Source organism: Neomonachus schauinslandi, chromosome 8, assembly GCF_002201575.2.
Source record: "Neomonachus schauinslandi chromosome 8, ASM220157v2, whole genome shotgun sequence".
Taxonomy (NCBI): Eukaryota; Metazoa; Chordata; class Mammalia; order Carnivora; family Phocidae; genus Neomonachus; species Neomonachus schauinslandi.
This window is the reverse complement of record NC_058410.1, coordinates 19337483-19354449: the sequence shown is the minus strand read 5'-3', so window position 1 is coordinate 19354449 and position 16967 is coordinate 19337483. Positions and strand designations below refer to the sequence as shown.

At 38.7% G+C, this 16967-nt stretch overlaps 1 protein-coding gene across 1 annotated transcript in view; it reads left to right on the top strand.

Moving 5' to 3' along the window:
• The window catches only part of ADGB (androglobin), a 156978-nt gene that overhangs the window by 88039 nt on the left and 51972 nt on the right, over positions 1-16967 (top strand). The window contains 6 exon segments of the mRNA XM_021693470.1: positions 182-245; positions 3747-3849; positions 6721-6862; positions 8479-8593; positions 11714-11881; positions 16584-16719. Of these exon segments, the coding sequence (XP_021549145.1) occupies positions 182-245; positions 3747-3849; positions 6721-6862; positions 8479-8593; positions 11714-11881; positions 16584-16719 (728 nt within the window).

Below are 16967 nucleotides of genomic sequence, written 5' to 3'. Positions count from 1 at the left end.
TCCCCCACCCTCAGTCCCTGGCAACCATTGTTCTCCTGGGTTGTTATTATATATATATTTTTAAATTTTCATCTGTCTTTACCTTGTTCTGCCTATAATTACTTGATTCTGTGAAACTTAGCATGTAGTACTAGTCCATTGCGAATGATGACAGTAACCTGTTATAAATAATGTTTTTCAGGAACATATATATTTTTCACAAGCCAAATTCATATTGCCTTAACTTTCAAAAAACAGAATTCAAGGTAAATATATTATGATCTCTTCTCTTTGTTTTATGTAAATTTTTGATTAAATCAGGCTAGTGAAAAACACCTTCAAATCTATCAAGCATTTCTAAATTTATAATTATATTAACACAATCAATTCCTAGAGTCTTCTACTGATCTCTTATCCAGACAATAAGTAAAATTCTGCTACCTCGTATCTCCAAGTATGATTTATCGGATTATGTTCAATCCTGAGCTGCATTATTATGTAAATTCACGTTAAAAATATTTGATTTATGAATAACTGAAGCACAAATAAATTCACTATATCTGATTTCAATTAGTCTATTGAATTGCATGCTATTCCTAAAACAACAGCACATTTCTACTACAATTTCTGCTATTTTTGTCCATGTTCTTCCCTCTACATGGAGTCTATTCCCCTTCATGTTTATTGCTTTCATCTGGCTAATGCTAGAAGTCTTTCAGAACAGCATGCATGTCCTTGAACCTGTGAGACCTCCTTCCCTGGCCACAGAGTCTAGGTCAAGTACCCTGACTCCATGCACTCTGTGTGACCTGTACTTACCCTCCTTGGTCCCAAAGGCCTGATTACTTCTCATGCCCCTCCCCCCACCCACCCGCTTGATGTCAACATCTTAAGAAGGACTCTGTCCTTTTGTGTACTCTTACAACACTGGTCCTGGCATGAGGCACGGATTCAATAAAAAATTCTTGACTGAATCAATTAACAAATCTCACAAATTGTGTGGCATTTTGGGGAAGACTATGAAACATATTCTAGGGAACTGGATTGTATTGAAACTCTTATGTTGCTTGTAGGGGGCCATTCAAGCCCCTGATGATATTATTTATTTATTTATTTATTTTAATTTTTAATTTTTAATTTTTTAAATTTTTTTATTCTTATGTTAATCCCCATACATTACATCATTAGTTTTAGATGTAGTGTTCCATGATTCATTGTTTGTGTCAAGCCCCTGATGATAAAGCCAACATCTCTATATGGGGGGGAAGAAAGAAGTATTGGAGATGACTTTTCTCGTTGCACTCGTATTCGATGAAAATGCAGGCAGGGAAAACCTTTTGAGCATTTTTCAAGAGGTGCTCTGTAGCCGGATGTCTGCTCTGAAAGTAAGGATCAGATCTGTAGTAGGGCCTGGGGAGAAGGTAGCAGGGAGAAATCGTCAACCTAGCTCTGGAGTTTATCTATAAAAACACGCAGAGGAATGCTTTGGCTTTATGAAGATAACAACACTGCTAAGCAGGAATAACCGAACCCAGAGAATGCTGTGAGAATAACATACCATTTACAGGTCGCTGTGGCATATATCCATATTCAGACTGTGGGCAATAATAAGATGAAGTCATTTATGGTTGCTTACTCTGTTGCTGGCCCCGCACTAGGTTCTTTATTGTATTAACTCTGCATAGCAAGTCCTATAAAAGGACTATTATGATCAGCATTTTGCAGGTAAGGAAACGGAGGCAGGTCAAGGCTGAGTGAATTGCCCAGGACCACCCACCTGGGAAGTGGCACAGGGATCCTGAGAATTGTGCCTGACATGGACCCTGTGCCTTGTCACTGGTTCGCCCCTCTCACTAGGCTCACCAGGCTGGTGGCTCGGAGCCAGGCTGCCTGGTTTTGAATCCATGTTTCATCCGGGGTGGGATCTGATTAAGCTCAGTCCTCTTTGCCTCAGTTTTCTCATCTATAAAGTGATTGCGGTAAGAGCCCTATAGATAGAGTTGAGAATGTATGTAAAACACTTAGAAGAATGCCAATCATTAGCAAGGGGTAATCAGTGTTGGCTGTCATTGTTCGTAAAGGCAGTTTGGTTATGAGTTTGTTACACACCACCTTCCTAATACATGTGTGTACGTGTGTAGCACAATGGCCAACTGTTCTTTATTCTGATCCTATTTTTACAAACTGATGTAAATATAGATTTTTTTTTTCCTTTTCAAGTCTCAGCTTGGCAAAATAAAATGATAACAATCCTTCTGAGTCCCTTCCTTCCCCTGAGTTTTTTTTAAACATCAATGGTATGAGAAAACAATAATTTTTTCTTAGAGGGCACTGGAATCCAAACTTAACAGCATTTGGGATGGCCTAAAAGGAAGGACTGGTTGTGGTCTGAGGCCAGGCATTCCTGATGTTAGCGGCCACAGACTGCCAGCTGAGCCCTAGGCCTCTTCCAGAACATTCCGCAGATGTTCCATTGGTGCTCAGTGTGTTGGTGGGGCAGGGGGCTCCCAAAGGTACCCTGTGCAGGCACCAGAGCAGAGTACCTCCATGTGACCTCTAGGGCCACACTGTCCCTAAATTCTCAGACTCTCAAAAATGGCAGCAAATGAGCTCTGTGCAGAAACTCCTCCTCCAGCATGTGCACTAGGCTGGCAAAACCAAGCTTCCTGCATAATTTTAGAGAGTGAATACTTGAAACAACTGTCTTTATAACCAACATGTGGCAGCCAGAAAGAACCAAAGAAGGCAAATGGCTAATGCTTACTATTGAAAAATATCGAGGGAAGCAACGGTTATGTTTTATCGAGCATTTCCCGCAATCTTGTCATACTTGATTAAATAACAAGGTTGCTTTTTTCACAATATGACTAGAGATTTTTCTTTCATATTTTAATTGTTTATTTAAATATCGTTATAAAATAATATGAAAGCTTTTAATGTATAATAGCAATGACATTAATTTAACACACTTAACCATATGCCATCAGTCAAAATTCACCAAGCAGTGGAAAGGCAATAATAGTCTCAAAGACCAGCCCAGGAGTTGGTAAATAGATATACCTACTCTTGACTCTCAGCTTTGCTACTTGCAAACTCTGTGACCTTTGGCAAATTACTTATTCTCTTTGTGTTTCAGTTTCTTCGTCCATGATTATGGATATCAATAGTACCCATATAGGATGGATGGAGTTCATGTTCATGTAACCCTTACGTGGCTGTCCTATTTTGCTCAGTACTGTGTTGCAACTTCAAAACAAAAATCCAGTCTGGTGCATTAGTGTGCAATGGCTGTATTTCTGAGGATCTTGTAAAAAAAGAAAGAAAGTGTTTGTATCACATAGCACCATGTAAAATACCTTAATACAACCCATTAGACATTTCCATTCTCTGCTAAAGTTACTCTGTGGCCTGTCTATTATCAGGGACCCATATTCTCTGAGCACTGCTCAGCCTCAAGCCCAGTCTCCTCCACTTGTTATTTCTGGAGCAAGCATATGCCTTTTCTTTGCTCATGGAGAAGAGTTTTGACTCTCTCTGATAGGGCAGCCAATCTCACACAGGTCCTATAGACCCAGCTTCCGTAGACTATAGCCAACATTTACCCAGTGTGATTTTCTTCATATCATTAAGGCTGTAAAGTATTTATCGTGGTGTCTAGAGCATAGTAGGTTCTCTATAAATGTTAGATATTGTATGATTATCACAAGTGGCAAATACAGCATTAATAGACTAATATTAAATTCAGTGATTCATCTTATTTCTTGCAGTTCTCAGATGAACGTGTGTCCTACTATCTATTTGTGGATAGTCTAAAACCTATTGAACTACTGGTTTGCTTTTCTGCATTGGTACGATGGGGAGAATCTGGAGGTAAGAGAGCTTTAAGAAAATTATAGTCTTAAAGCCCAGTTTACTTTCATTCAGTCCAGGGAAATACAAGATTTTTAAGCTCTGGATGAAGGAACTTATTTCCTCTCCAGAGTCTCTAAGAGAGTCCTCCTTACACCACCTTTTAGGATGCTCTTCCTGCTCAGACATCATGGGTTATGTTCACTCTTGCTACCTGCACCTCTCCTCGTCTCAGTCCTGTCTTCCCTTCTTCGGCATGCCTACTCACTCTGTTCTTCTTTCCACCTCTACATGTCATCGTTCTTGAGTCTTTCAAGATCTACTGAAAAACATGCACTCTTTCTTTGATTTGACAATTCTGAAGACCTTTTCCTCCATCCCACCTTGACCTTTGTTTTGTTTTCATAATTATATTTTAGAACTTACCTGCCAATAACTGCATCATCACAAGCATCTCCATTTCAGGCTCTGACTACATGCCCTGCCTCTCCAGCTCACTCACCCTAAAACCCTTGCTCCTATAATCCTTTGACTCCTCTGGGACCACCATCCACTGACCCTCCTACTTTTCTCTGTCCTTCCTTTCCTCATGTCCTTATTTTTCTCATCCCCTGGTTTCCATTGCCTGCCATTGTAATGGTAGTCTCGGACATACCTCAGTGCAATTACTCTTCTTACCCTCTCAGCTTACTGTCCTGGCAAAACCCAGATATTGGTTGAATTTGACAGATGAACTCTGCATCTCACCTGTGTGCATCAGAGCAGCTGAATGCGACTGGAGAAAAAATAATCCTATCAGCTAGCCCCACTTTCAACTGAGGGCCACAGATTTCAAAATGGCCCCTAAGCACTGCCAACGTTTCCCTGGTTCATGCATTCTCCACTCTTGTCCTAATGGATGACTATCTCAAACCTCCAGATCTCTCTAGCAGTTGCTCTCATCCCCCTGCATTTTCAGTAAATGACCTTACTGCTATTTTCATTGGAGAGATAGACAAAAATCAGGAATGACCCACCTCATCTTCCCATAACGAGCTCTTCACAATTCTAGTCACCTTCCCTCCTGCTCACATGGATGGACTGTTCTTGCTTCTCTGAGACCAGCCCTTTGCTCATATGTATGTTTGCACAAAACATCATTCTTCAATTTTTTGTCCTGTTTTGTTAAAGTTAAATCTGTTTATTTAAAAACAGATTAAGAAACAGCATTTTTTCCCTTACCAATCATAGTTTTACCTACGGTTTGTTTTTAATCTTACTTGTAGATTTATTTTTAATTAAGATAAACTTGGCTAAGCAGATCACGTTTTCCATTTTAAAGAAAATATGCATAATCAAAAAGTTTTCTTGATTTTGATAAATAAAATTCAAAATACTACCTCCTATTTCAGATGAAATAAATATTTTTACTGGATTTCCCAAGATCAATCATGTTAATTCTATGTGATCAATGAAAATCTATGGCTCTTATAGAAAAAGCAAAACCTAAACAACAAAATCAAATTATCTATAACTCAAATTTATAATGCCTCGCACTGTGGAGGTACAATAAATATTTGCTGAATGCTTTTACTATTAAATGTCCTACCAACTGTGACGGCAGGGACTATGATTTTTCACCCAGTTATACCCAATGTTTTGAATGATGTCTGGTGTAGCCATGGGCAATAAATACTTGTTGAATAAATTTGCCAAACTTTAGTGGTATAAGCTTAGTATATCTACTAACTAATAACCCCTAAGCCACGCCATGTCCTAAAATATAAAATTCTATGTTTGTAGAGGTGTTTCAGGTCATGTTTTGCCCTTCTATCTTCAGCTTGAGTGTCATTTGGAAATAGGGTAAAGATATAAGCTAAGATAATTCCTGAAGATGTAATGTACACCAAAGTGACTATAGTTAAAGACACTGTATGGTATATTTGAAAATTGCTGAGAGAGTAAATCTTAAAGCTTCTCATTACAAGAAAAAAATTGTAATTGTATGTAGTAATGCATGTTAGCTAAATTTTCACAGTAATCATTTCACAATATATGCAAATACCAAATCATTATATGGTATACCTAAAACTAATACAATGTCATGTGCCAGTGTTGTCTCAATTAAATTTTTTTTTTAATTTAAAAAGTGTTTTGGCCTCACCTACTGATGAAGACTAGTAGATATTCTTTATTCATTTTAAGAAGAACACAATATGAAAATTAAATTTTTGTTCATTTTTGCTATTTCTACACATTGTCAAAGCTAAGAATTAAAAGTAAAACCTAGGGGCCCCTGGGTGGCTCAGTTGGTTAAGCAGCTGCCTTCGGCTTGGGTCATGATCCCAGGTCCTGGGATCGAGCCCCACATCAGGCTCCATGCTCAGCGGGAAGCCTGCTTCTCCCTGTCCCACTCCCCCTGCTTGTGTTCCCTCTCTCACTGTGTCTTTCTCTGTCAAAGAAATAAATAAAATCTTAAAAAAAAATTAAAAAAAAAGAGTAAAAACCTGGATTAAACAATGGGATATTTCGACCTTGCTTTGCCACTATCTTAGGAAAATCTCTTATTTTCCCAGATGAGGTGTTTTTCCTCCTTTAAAACTGCATCTAGAGGGATATGGAGATTTCTGTCACAGATGATTAAATGAGACAGTCTTGTCTGTCCTTTTGCTAACTCTCCCATTCCTGGTTTCTTTAGTGAGGAATGATTCTGTGGAGGAAAAGAGGACAGAGAGGAAGACCTGAGTCTCACTTCAGTCTTATTTCCAGTAATTATTTACCCAGAGTATTTTCTCTGGGTTTTATGAATATTTTCAGAAAATCTCTAATTCCTGGTATTATTATTATCATTACTAATGTTGTGAAGGCCAGCTAAACTCTCACAGTCAAATTTTAACATTTTCCCTCTCCTAGCTTTAACAAAAGACAGCCCCCACATAGAGCCTGGACTGCTTACAGCTGAATCAGTTTCTTGGAAATCTCTGAAGCCCCGGGAACTTGTTACGAAGATTCATACGTATGCTACTAAGGCTACAATGGTTCGCCTGCCTGTTGGGTATGGAGTGACTTCATTTTTCCCATATGAAGAATGTTTTGAAGCCTTGTAAACCACTGGCTACCAAATAACTAAACAATATGGGATCTAAGATATTGTCTCCTAAAGTGATTTTGTAAGAAACAGATCTATCATTAAGATTCTTGAGATAGATAATTCCATGAACAAATAAATTGAAGAAATGCTGTTCAGTAAATCTCCTTTTGGAAGACTCATAATTGTCAAAGTCTGGTAATTTCTTAAGAAAGAATATGGTTTAAAACAGCATTTCCTAAAATTCATTTATTAAACAATCCTTTTTGTTTTCTTGTAAATCTTACATTCCTTGGCAAGAACTATGATTTTATTTAAAAACAGATTGACAAACATAGCATTTCCCCCCCATGGTTTCTGTTTTTTTAACCTATGGTTTGTTTTTAATCTTACCTATAGTTTTATTTTTAATTAAGATAAACTTGGCTAAGTGGATCACATTTTCCATTTTAAAGAAAATATGCATAATCGAAGTTTTCTTGATTTTGATAAATAAAATTCAAAACATTACCTCCTATTTCAGATGAAATAATTATTTTTACTGGATTTCCTAAGATCAATCATGTTAATTCTATGTGATCTATTGATCACATAGATCAAAAGCTACAGCTCTTATAGAAAAAGCAAAGTCTACACAGCAAAAACAAATGCTAAAATAATGTGTGCAAGCATCCAGTATTCCTAGAAAGTAATAAATTTTAGAACTTCAATATTTCTCACTTCTACCCTAAAAACTTTGGCATACAGAGATTCTCCCAGAAGTCATTATTCTGGCTGAGTGCTCATCCATCAAGACAACCAAGAACAGGGCGCCTGGTGGCTCAGTTGGTCAGGTGATTGCCTTCAGCTCAGGTCATGGTCCCAGGGTCCTGGGATCGAATCCCACATCGGGCTCCCCCTGCTCTGTGGGGAGCCTGCTTCTCCCTCTGCCTCTGCCCGCCACTCCCCCTGCTTGTGCTCTCTCTCTCTCTGTGTCAAATAAATAAATAAAATACTAAAAAAAAGAAAAAGAACAATCAAGAACAGGGAATTAATAAAGAACCTTCTTATATATATATATATCCAAGTGTTTTCCCATAGGACGTTACCTATCAGCATGAATGTTTTGAACATGCTCTAAGGGCTCAGTAAAAGGGGAAATGAGCATCCCTGCTCTCAGTGATACCCCAGCCTGGTAGGAGAGACACAAACAACATAGGTGAAATGAATGCATTTGTGAGGAAATGACTATGAAATGAATCTGAAATCTACAAAAGCCCTGTAGCACCGTGAATTATTGTTGTTAGGGAAAAACCGAGACTCGGCTCTTGTGATGTGACTGCAGTGCATGGGAGAGATCTCCGGCGTGTTAATCATTTAGTGTAACTATTTTGTGTCCCAAATAATTAATGCAGTTAGAGTCCATGACCTCTGATGATTCTTGCAGAGTGAAAATTCAGAGGTCCTTATCCCATCCGTGTTAAAAAATTCAACTCTCACTAATGTTTGACTTCATTTGAGCACAAGTTGTCATCAGACACCTAACAGAGCTTAGAGCGGCAACAAAGGAGCCCGTGGGTACTCATGTTTTCCATTGTCTTTAGGAGACATATGCTGCTCTTCACTGCATACTCCCCAGTAGGGCATTCCATACACATCTGCAGCATGGTGACTTTTGTCGTTGGAGATGAAGATGTTGTGCTACCCCACTTTGAGCCGGTAAGTACTTAAGCAACCGTGATTTTTTTTTGTGTGTGTGTGTGCCTTTTTTTCCAAAGATTTGGAACTAAATCACATTCCTGTCTTTTATTCAACTTACCCATTTATTTTATTTTATTTTTTTTTTACCTTTTAAAACTGTTAATTAAGTATATCCTACAAGAAATTCCTCCCCAATGGCATGTACAATACACAGTCTAAACTCTGTAGGGATACAAATAAAATAATTCTCGTTTTTCTGCAACAACTGCCTTCACCTCTGCTCTGTGGAATCCCCTGTCATGTCTGTTAACATTTCAGGTAGATCCCGTAGCATACTGGTCCTTTGGGATGTATAGAGGATCAGTACAGGCCTTTCCATTAGTTTAAAATTGTGGTATCATATGTTCCTTGTACCCTCTTCCTTGGCCTAAGGAATTTGGAGTGTTTGACTCTGGGATTCAAGGAGGGAGGATCCATGGAAAATTCTGTCATTCTTGTTCATCTCCTCTTCTCTTGGCCTCTTCTTAGTTTCTTTTTCTCCTCTGTTCTGAAGCATCTGAAAGAAGAAACAAGGTAAATGAACCTAGCATTTCCCCTGAGATTCTGTCTTGGTTTTAGACATCCTCCATAACACATCTTCTTTAGATATGTGGGCCTCTGCTTTTGGGGGGCCAATTTGCATGGGGCATTCCCACTGAACAATTCAGTTTTACACCCTCCCCTGAACCCATGTCCATGTAGCACCTCATTGTATTAACGAGGCAGGATCTTCTCACCCAGTTGGTAAACCTCTGGGCCAAGACAGCAGCAAGATGGCTCAGTAGCTCTTTTATGTTAATGTTGCTGTGGCCCAGACATGCTCAGTCATGAATTCTTGCCTCTCTGGGCGGTGGTTGTGCAGGATTCCCTATGGCTGCCTCCTCTCTGCTGTGCTGTTTCTCACCAGTCCTCTCCTTCCTGTTCAATAGAAGGAAGATCAACAAGCCCACCTTATAAGTGCATGTCTCTTATTCCCTTAATTATGTTTATTCTGCTTATTTTAAATTCTTGTTTAATCTTTTCTTTGTTTTCTTTAAAAAAAGAATTCTGCTTTAGGTAGTATGGACTATCCAGTTTGTCTCTTTCTTTAGATGACTTAACTTCATAGGTGTTTAGTTATTTTGGTCTGTGAACCCATCTGTCCCTGGGGTTATCAATTCCTCCATCTTGTAAAAATTATTGGACCTGAAAGCCAGGCCCTATTATTCTTCAGTTCTAATGAAGAAGCAAAAGATAGACTAGTCCAAGAGCAGAGAGACTCAAGCTCCTCAGAGCCATACAGGATCACTCCCAGTGCTGCCTCTTGACCAGACAATTTTTCTGGTCATAGCTTCACGTCAGGGAGAAACACCAAGCTTTCTCTAGGCTTTCAGACGTTGGGGGAGAAGGTAATAGAATGGTAAATGCATTAAGGGGGCAAGTCAGTTGCATCTGTCTTCATCAGCAGGAGATCTGTACTTGTCTAGGCATTGGGCCATTCCTCAAAATTTCTGCAGGGAACTAAGGAGCAATGATGGCACCATGGTGCTCCCTAGGAAAGGAGCAAAAACACAAAGTTTTGCTTCAACTTCACCCTCTTCATGCTGTCTGAAATCACCCTCTGCTCTGGGCAGCTCATCCTCTACCCACCAACTACCCACTACACACCAAGCAAAAGAATTTTCAAACTCCTCAGGGTTCTCTTCCTCCTCTCCCACTTTCTCCCCCACCCCTACACTGACTCTCTTTTTGGTTTTGACCTACAGATTTGCAATTTGACATCCAATTTCTTTCTTCCACCAGCTTTATTGAGGTACAACAGGCAAATAAAATTGTAAGTTATATAAACTGTACATCGTGGTGATTTGATATACATAAACATTGTGAAAGGATCCCCACCATCTAGTTAATTAACACAACCATCACCTCACATATCTTTTTTGTTGTTGTTGACAACATTTTTTTTGGGTGACATTTGAGTTCTATTCTCTTCACAAATATCAATTACACAACACAGTGCTATCAACTATAGTCACTATGGTATACATGTAGATCTTCAGACCTTATTCAACTTACAGTTGAATGTGTGTACCCTTTTACTAACCTTTCCTTAGTTTTCCCACTCCCTAGCCCTTGACAACCACTTTTCTACTGTCTGTTTTTGAGTTTTTTTGTTTGTTTTTAAATATTCCACATATAACTGATACCATGCAGTATTTGTTTTTCTCTGTCTGGTTTATTTCACTTGGCATAGTGCCTTCAAAGTCCATCTATCCATATTGTCACCAATGGCAGGATTTCCTTCTTTCTCATGGCTAAATAATATCCCATTATCTCTGTGTGTATGTATGTATGTGCGTGTGTATATATATATTATATATATGTGTATATATTACACATATACACTACAGCTACACACACACACACACACACTGCATCTTCTCTATCCATTCATCCATTGATGGACACTTAGGTTGTTTCCATTTCCCGGCTGATGTGTATAATGCTGCAATGAATATGGGGATGCAGATATATTTTCAATGTCCTGTTTTCATTTCCTTTGTTATACACCCAAAAGTAAGATTGCTAGATTAGATGATAGTTCTATTTTAAATTTTTTGATGAATTTCCATACTATTTTCCATGTCCCTATCTCCTTTTTGCTTTTATTGTCTCCTCAGAGTCCATAGCAGGAGGGAGCCAGAAGCAGGAGGGAGCCAGTTCACCCTCTTATCTTTTTAATCTTTATCACTCCCTCCCTGAACTCTTCTCTGCCCATCAGTTCTCCAATCCCACACAATTTTTTCAAAGTAATTCCTAGACATCCTTCAGAACTAAGTCTGGGTATTAATACTGTGGCAAAATTTCCCCTGGCTCCCAATATGAGGTAGGTGTTCTTCCCATGTGTTCCCACTACAGCAGGGATTATATCCCTTGTTTATATCTTTGAGATCATAGACCCTAGGAAAATGCTTTGATTAAGCAAGCGTTTCATAAATAACTATTTAATCAACCATATAGAAGAGGTTTACTCTATTAACTGAAATTAAATTTTTGTAAGCTTAATTACACTTAAATAAAAAAGAAAGTGAGGCTGGCTGCTCTGCTTTGTCTTCACAGGAGAGCTACCGATTTACAGAGCAGTCTCTAATGATTTTGAAAGCTGTTGGAAATGTGATTGTTAGTTTCAAAGATAAGGGTAAACTCTCCGTGGCTCTGAAGGATTTACAAGCAGCTCACTATCCTATACCCCTCCACAATAAAGAACTAACTTCACAGCACTTCAGGGTAAGCACATTTAAGTTATGATGTTTCTAGAAGGATACTTTCTATTTGAAAAAAAAACTTATATTAGGTGATCCCCAAAATTTAACCTTTAAAAAGACTTACATACATTTCCAAGAGAAAGAGAAAGAACTTGCAACTGCATGTTTTCTAAAGTGGTATCTAAGAAAAAGGGAGGGAAAGAGTTTATTCCTTCATTTTCCATAGAGAGAATTAAGCCTTGCTTTTGTAATTTGTATTTGCCCTTATAGTATCTTGTATTCTATCTGGCAACGCTACCTGGGACACAATCACTCCTAACTGAGAACTGCTCACTTAGAGCATGAATAATCTGCAAGAAATACCTGCCATGATTTACTCTTCAACCAATCTGATTTCCTCCCTTAAGTGAACTCTGTTATCCATTCTTGAAGGTGATGGCTCTAGATGGCTTAAGACGGTGTTCACAAGCTCTAAAAATAAGCAAATAATTAAACCATCATATGACAAGAAAGCTATGGTCTCCCCTTCTACAGCTTGCCCCTAAGGCCATAGCTGGTATTCAACATCTCTCTCCTCTACCACCCATTCTAGATTTCCCCTTTTTTCCAGCCAAAGCTCCAGCTGTTCTGGTTGCCCGGTGGGTGACCTAGACCTTCAATCCTGATGAGCACAAGACCTTGATTGCCTTACTCTTTTCAGGCTGTGATTAATCATTCACTGCGGAAGCACCAAGAAGTGTCCCAGCAAATTCAGACATAATTCTTCCTGTCCCCATTATGCAGCAGAAACCCTAGTACTTCATGACAATCAGGGTAAATTCTCCCCCCACACCATTATATTTGTTCCTTTTTTCCTATTTGTATACCAGAATGAGAAGCTCAAAGCAACCAGGCATATATCATAACTTAGGTTTATTGTAAATCATATTGTGTTCCCTGATGCAAACATTCCTTGCCCTCCATCCCCAGGAGTTAGGTCCTCCAATTTAGCAAACTGCGTGTTGGGACAGAGAACACTAATTATTGCAAATGGACCACTGGAAATAATGGTGAGAGAGGCCAATCCTACTTCCAATCTTTGAATCCCAGGCCTGTATGTCTTAGATTTTACAGATATAGCAGTGGATGTTGGCCTTTGGTTCTGTTCATATATACCGTGCCCTGGAGATACCCTGTCAGTTCTCCAGGATGTCATCTCCAGGCTGGCCCCTTAGCTGAGGCTTTTATATGCCGTTCCAGTTTGCCAGGAATTTTATCAATTCTTTCTATGGTATATATTAGGACCATTGAGTCCCAAACATTCTCCAGTGGTTAAATCTCCTCCGTATAATGAGACCCTTGGTCCAAGGGGGATGTTAAGTTGGATCTGATGTTTGTAAATCAGATTTTCTGTAACCCCTTGGGTAATAATGCTGGCAGAGGCACCAAGGAAAGAGAAAGCAAACTCATATTTGAGGTAGGTGTCAATGCTAGGAAGGATGCTTGGGGACAGGAAGAATTATGTCTGAATTTGCTGGGACACTTCTTGGTGCTTCCGCACCTCCTTGATAGAAGCCCACTGAACTAAACTTGCCACCTCGTGCTGACTGGAATCCCCAGAGGATGATATTGTATTAAAGTTTCTGCTACTGACAGATTAGACTGCTAAGCCTGGGTGAAAGAGAGCCCAAACTATTGGAACCATTCGTAGTTCCTGTCCCTCAGTACTTGTGCATGAGTCTGTTGTTGCTAGGCCAGATCTAATATGTAAAGGACCTTTGTGCATGCTTCACTTACACAGAAGGGAGCTATTTTGGTAATGAAATACTTTAAATTTTTAAATATTTTTATACTTTTGTATTATGTAGTTATGTGACATTTCTTCAGAGCCACATCCCATAAATCAATACATTTCAAATTTGTCTACCATAAACAATTCCAGATGGATCAGTTGCAGCATACTATAAGTATCCCATAGATAAGGACTCTCTCACTAGTAAATAGCATTAGTGTGTTTTCTGGGAGGTCCTTCATTATCATGCTTACAAAACAATTGGTGCTCAAATCTCCCACAGATCTTTCTCTTGCTTTGGATCCTGCTCAAAGCTGATGGCCTTGTAAGTCACTCAGTAACTGCATTGGAATAATATTCCCCAAAGCAGAATATTCTATCACCAACTCCAGAGAACACTATCAAGGATTGGCCTCTTTCTTAGTTGCAGTGTCTTATCCTTTACTTTAGAGGGGATGTTCCAGCATGCCTAATCCTCTGGACCCCTGAAATCACTGGTGTGGTGAATCCATGAATCTGTGTGAGGATTATTCCCCACTCTCTAGCATGCACGTGTCTTAATCAGGAAGTCAGAGTAATGGTCCCTTCCTGCCCACAGGTCTGAGTTCACTGTGGTCATCAACATCCACACGTAGCCCAGAGTGACGTCCTGTAGAACACCAGAGTGATGTCCTGTAGAACACCAACATGAACACTTAAATGTAACAGAGAGTAGGAGGATTAACATAATCATGTATTTTTCTTATTTTTATCCTAGACGCTGAAATACTTAGAGCATTTTATTAGCATGTCACAAAAAACACATCTAACTCATTTAAGTCATAACAAGGAGCTGGATGTGCTAATTTCTTATAAGAATATAGGGAAATCTTGACACCCAAGGATAGGAATGACTCAGTGCGGAACTTCAAAGAGGGGATAGACAGCCCTTTGAACGTATCTTCTTCATTTTGTTTTTCTCCTTATAGACTTGTTATCTCTACTCCTAAGTTCATATCATGGAAAAACTGACTCCTGACTTACATCACTTTCCCATATGAGTCCAGTTTAGAATATCTTGATCCTGATCTCAAATTATTCAACCAAAGTAACAATGATTTGCTCAGCTTGGGTTAGGTGGTTTCTTACAGGCTTATCCACCATTGTCAGTTGATGGGGCAGTTATAAATATAGATTATGAGATTAGGTTCCCAATATGGGGAGGCACCCCTCTGGAGTAGTCAGAAAATGTGGACTAAACAGGAAGTACAATAGTCATATGTCTTTGAAGAGCACTGTATTTCACCAATTCTAAGATGCACATTTCTTTTCACACTTTAACATGAGAAGGAAATTAGAGTGTGTCTTATAATTGGTGGTTCCTTATAATCATTACTGGACAGGTAGCCTTCAGAATTCTCTACACACACAGGGACATGTTCATAAGGGTTCATACTGTTACCGCTTCAAAAGAAATATGTGTATTTTTTGGACAAAGGCCTAATCCTTGTGGGAAGAGAATTAAATGACATTAGAGAGCCTCTCAAAAAAACATGAAAGCAGAGGGATTTTCCCTACACCAGACTGACACCCCCCCCCTCCCCTGAACCCCTCCTCCCACTGAGGCACAGGGAAAGAGAGAGAAGGAGAGGAGAACCTGGCTAAAAATCACCTCAAATGGTGTCCCAGGCACCTTACATAATCCACCAAGTACATTACTCCCTGTGAACAAATAAATAGCTAAAAGTAAGCCAGCAGCAGGGTACTGGGGCTTGGTGGTTACTCTCAGTGGCATGAGTAGATAAATGGAATCCCTCAGAATTTCAAGATAAAAACTATGAAAAAACTTGGAAGAAGGAATATGTGTTCTGGTTATGGTCTAAAAACCTTCCATGGGTCCTCTTTGGTAGGATCAGGAATAAGCCAGCACCAACATTTACTGAATGGGGGTCGGTGGTTTGAGTGAAACCCCAGGGACAAAAGTAGAATGCACTCTAGGCAATGGTGCATCTTCAAAGCTTGACAACATAAAGGACAAAATTATATAGGAAAACACAGATGTTAAGTATTTTCAAAAAGTGATTTGCAAGAGTAAGAGTTTGAATATAAATGTTTTCAGAATACTTAACCAACTTATGTGGCTTATTTTATTTTTTCATGTATGTTTCAGTGTGATGTATGACAAAAAAGCTCTGTCTAAATAAATCTACAAGAGGGGCGCCTGGGTGGCTCAGTCGTTAAGCGTCTGCCTTCGGCTCAGGTCATGATCCCAGGGTCCTGGGATCAAGCCCCGCATCGGGCTCCCTGCTCCGCGGGAAGCCTGCTTCTCCCTCTTCCATTCCCCCCTGCTTGTGTTCCCTCTCTCGCTGTCTCTCTCTCTGTGTCAAAATAAATAAATAAAATCTTTTAATAAAGAAATAAAAATAAAAATAAATAAATAAATAAATCTACAAGAGTTTTTTCAGTAGGAAGTAAATACTCAGATGAAAATAAGAAAGTGATAAAAAGTCTAAGCAACATTCTTTTTTGGTAATACATGAAACAATAGTGTGTCTTATAGTGGATGGTGTTTTAGAACCAGTGAAATATAGTATTTAACTTGCTTAAACACAAAGGCCATATTTTTCATCTTATGCTATATCTCTTCAATCAGTTATATTCTGATTGAGTGTACATTATAAACATTATAGTGATTAAATTTTATTAAATTAGAAATGGTAAGGTGATAAATAATTTTGCTCTCTTCCTGGGTGAATGAGACTTCAAGATCTTCTGTTATATTGTGCATCTGAAAAATATGTATTTTTATTTTTAGAGTATTTAAAGTTTTATACTTTAATTTGAATACACTTCAAATGCATTCTGTGCTCTCTAAATGTAACATTACCTGGCAATGTTATTTTCTTGGTTTAGAAAACGTTAATGTTATTTTCTTGGTTTAAAAAAATGGACTAACATATTTTATCTTTTTCAGGTTTTTCATATTTCTTTATGGCGTTTAATGAAAAAAATTCAACTAACAAAACTTCCTCCCAACTTTAAATTTGCATTTCGTGCTATGGTTTTGGATTTGGAGTTACTCGATTTCTCCTTAGAAGAGGTTTCTTTAGGTACTGAATAATTTAGATATTTGTTTGACAAAGGACTTTCTAGCCTTATAGAAGAGAAATAATTTGAGAAAAGCACAAAGATTTTGTGGAGTAGGTAGACTAGGTCTATACCAAACAGGTGGAGAATTCAAGCTGTGCTCTGGGAAGCCCATGGTCTCCAATGATCTGCCTTGTGTCCCCAACTTCACATATTTCCATGGAAGCCCAGAATTCCCCTGTTTTATTTGTTTCTTCCCTGAAAGACTATG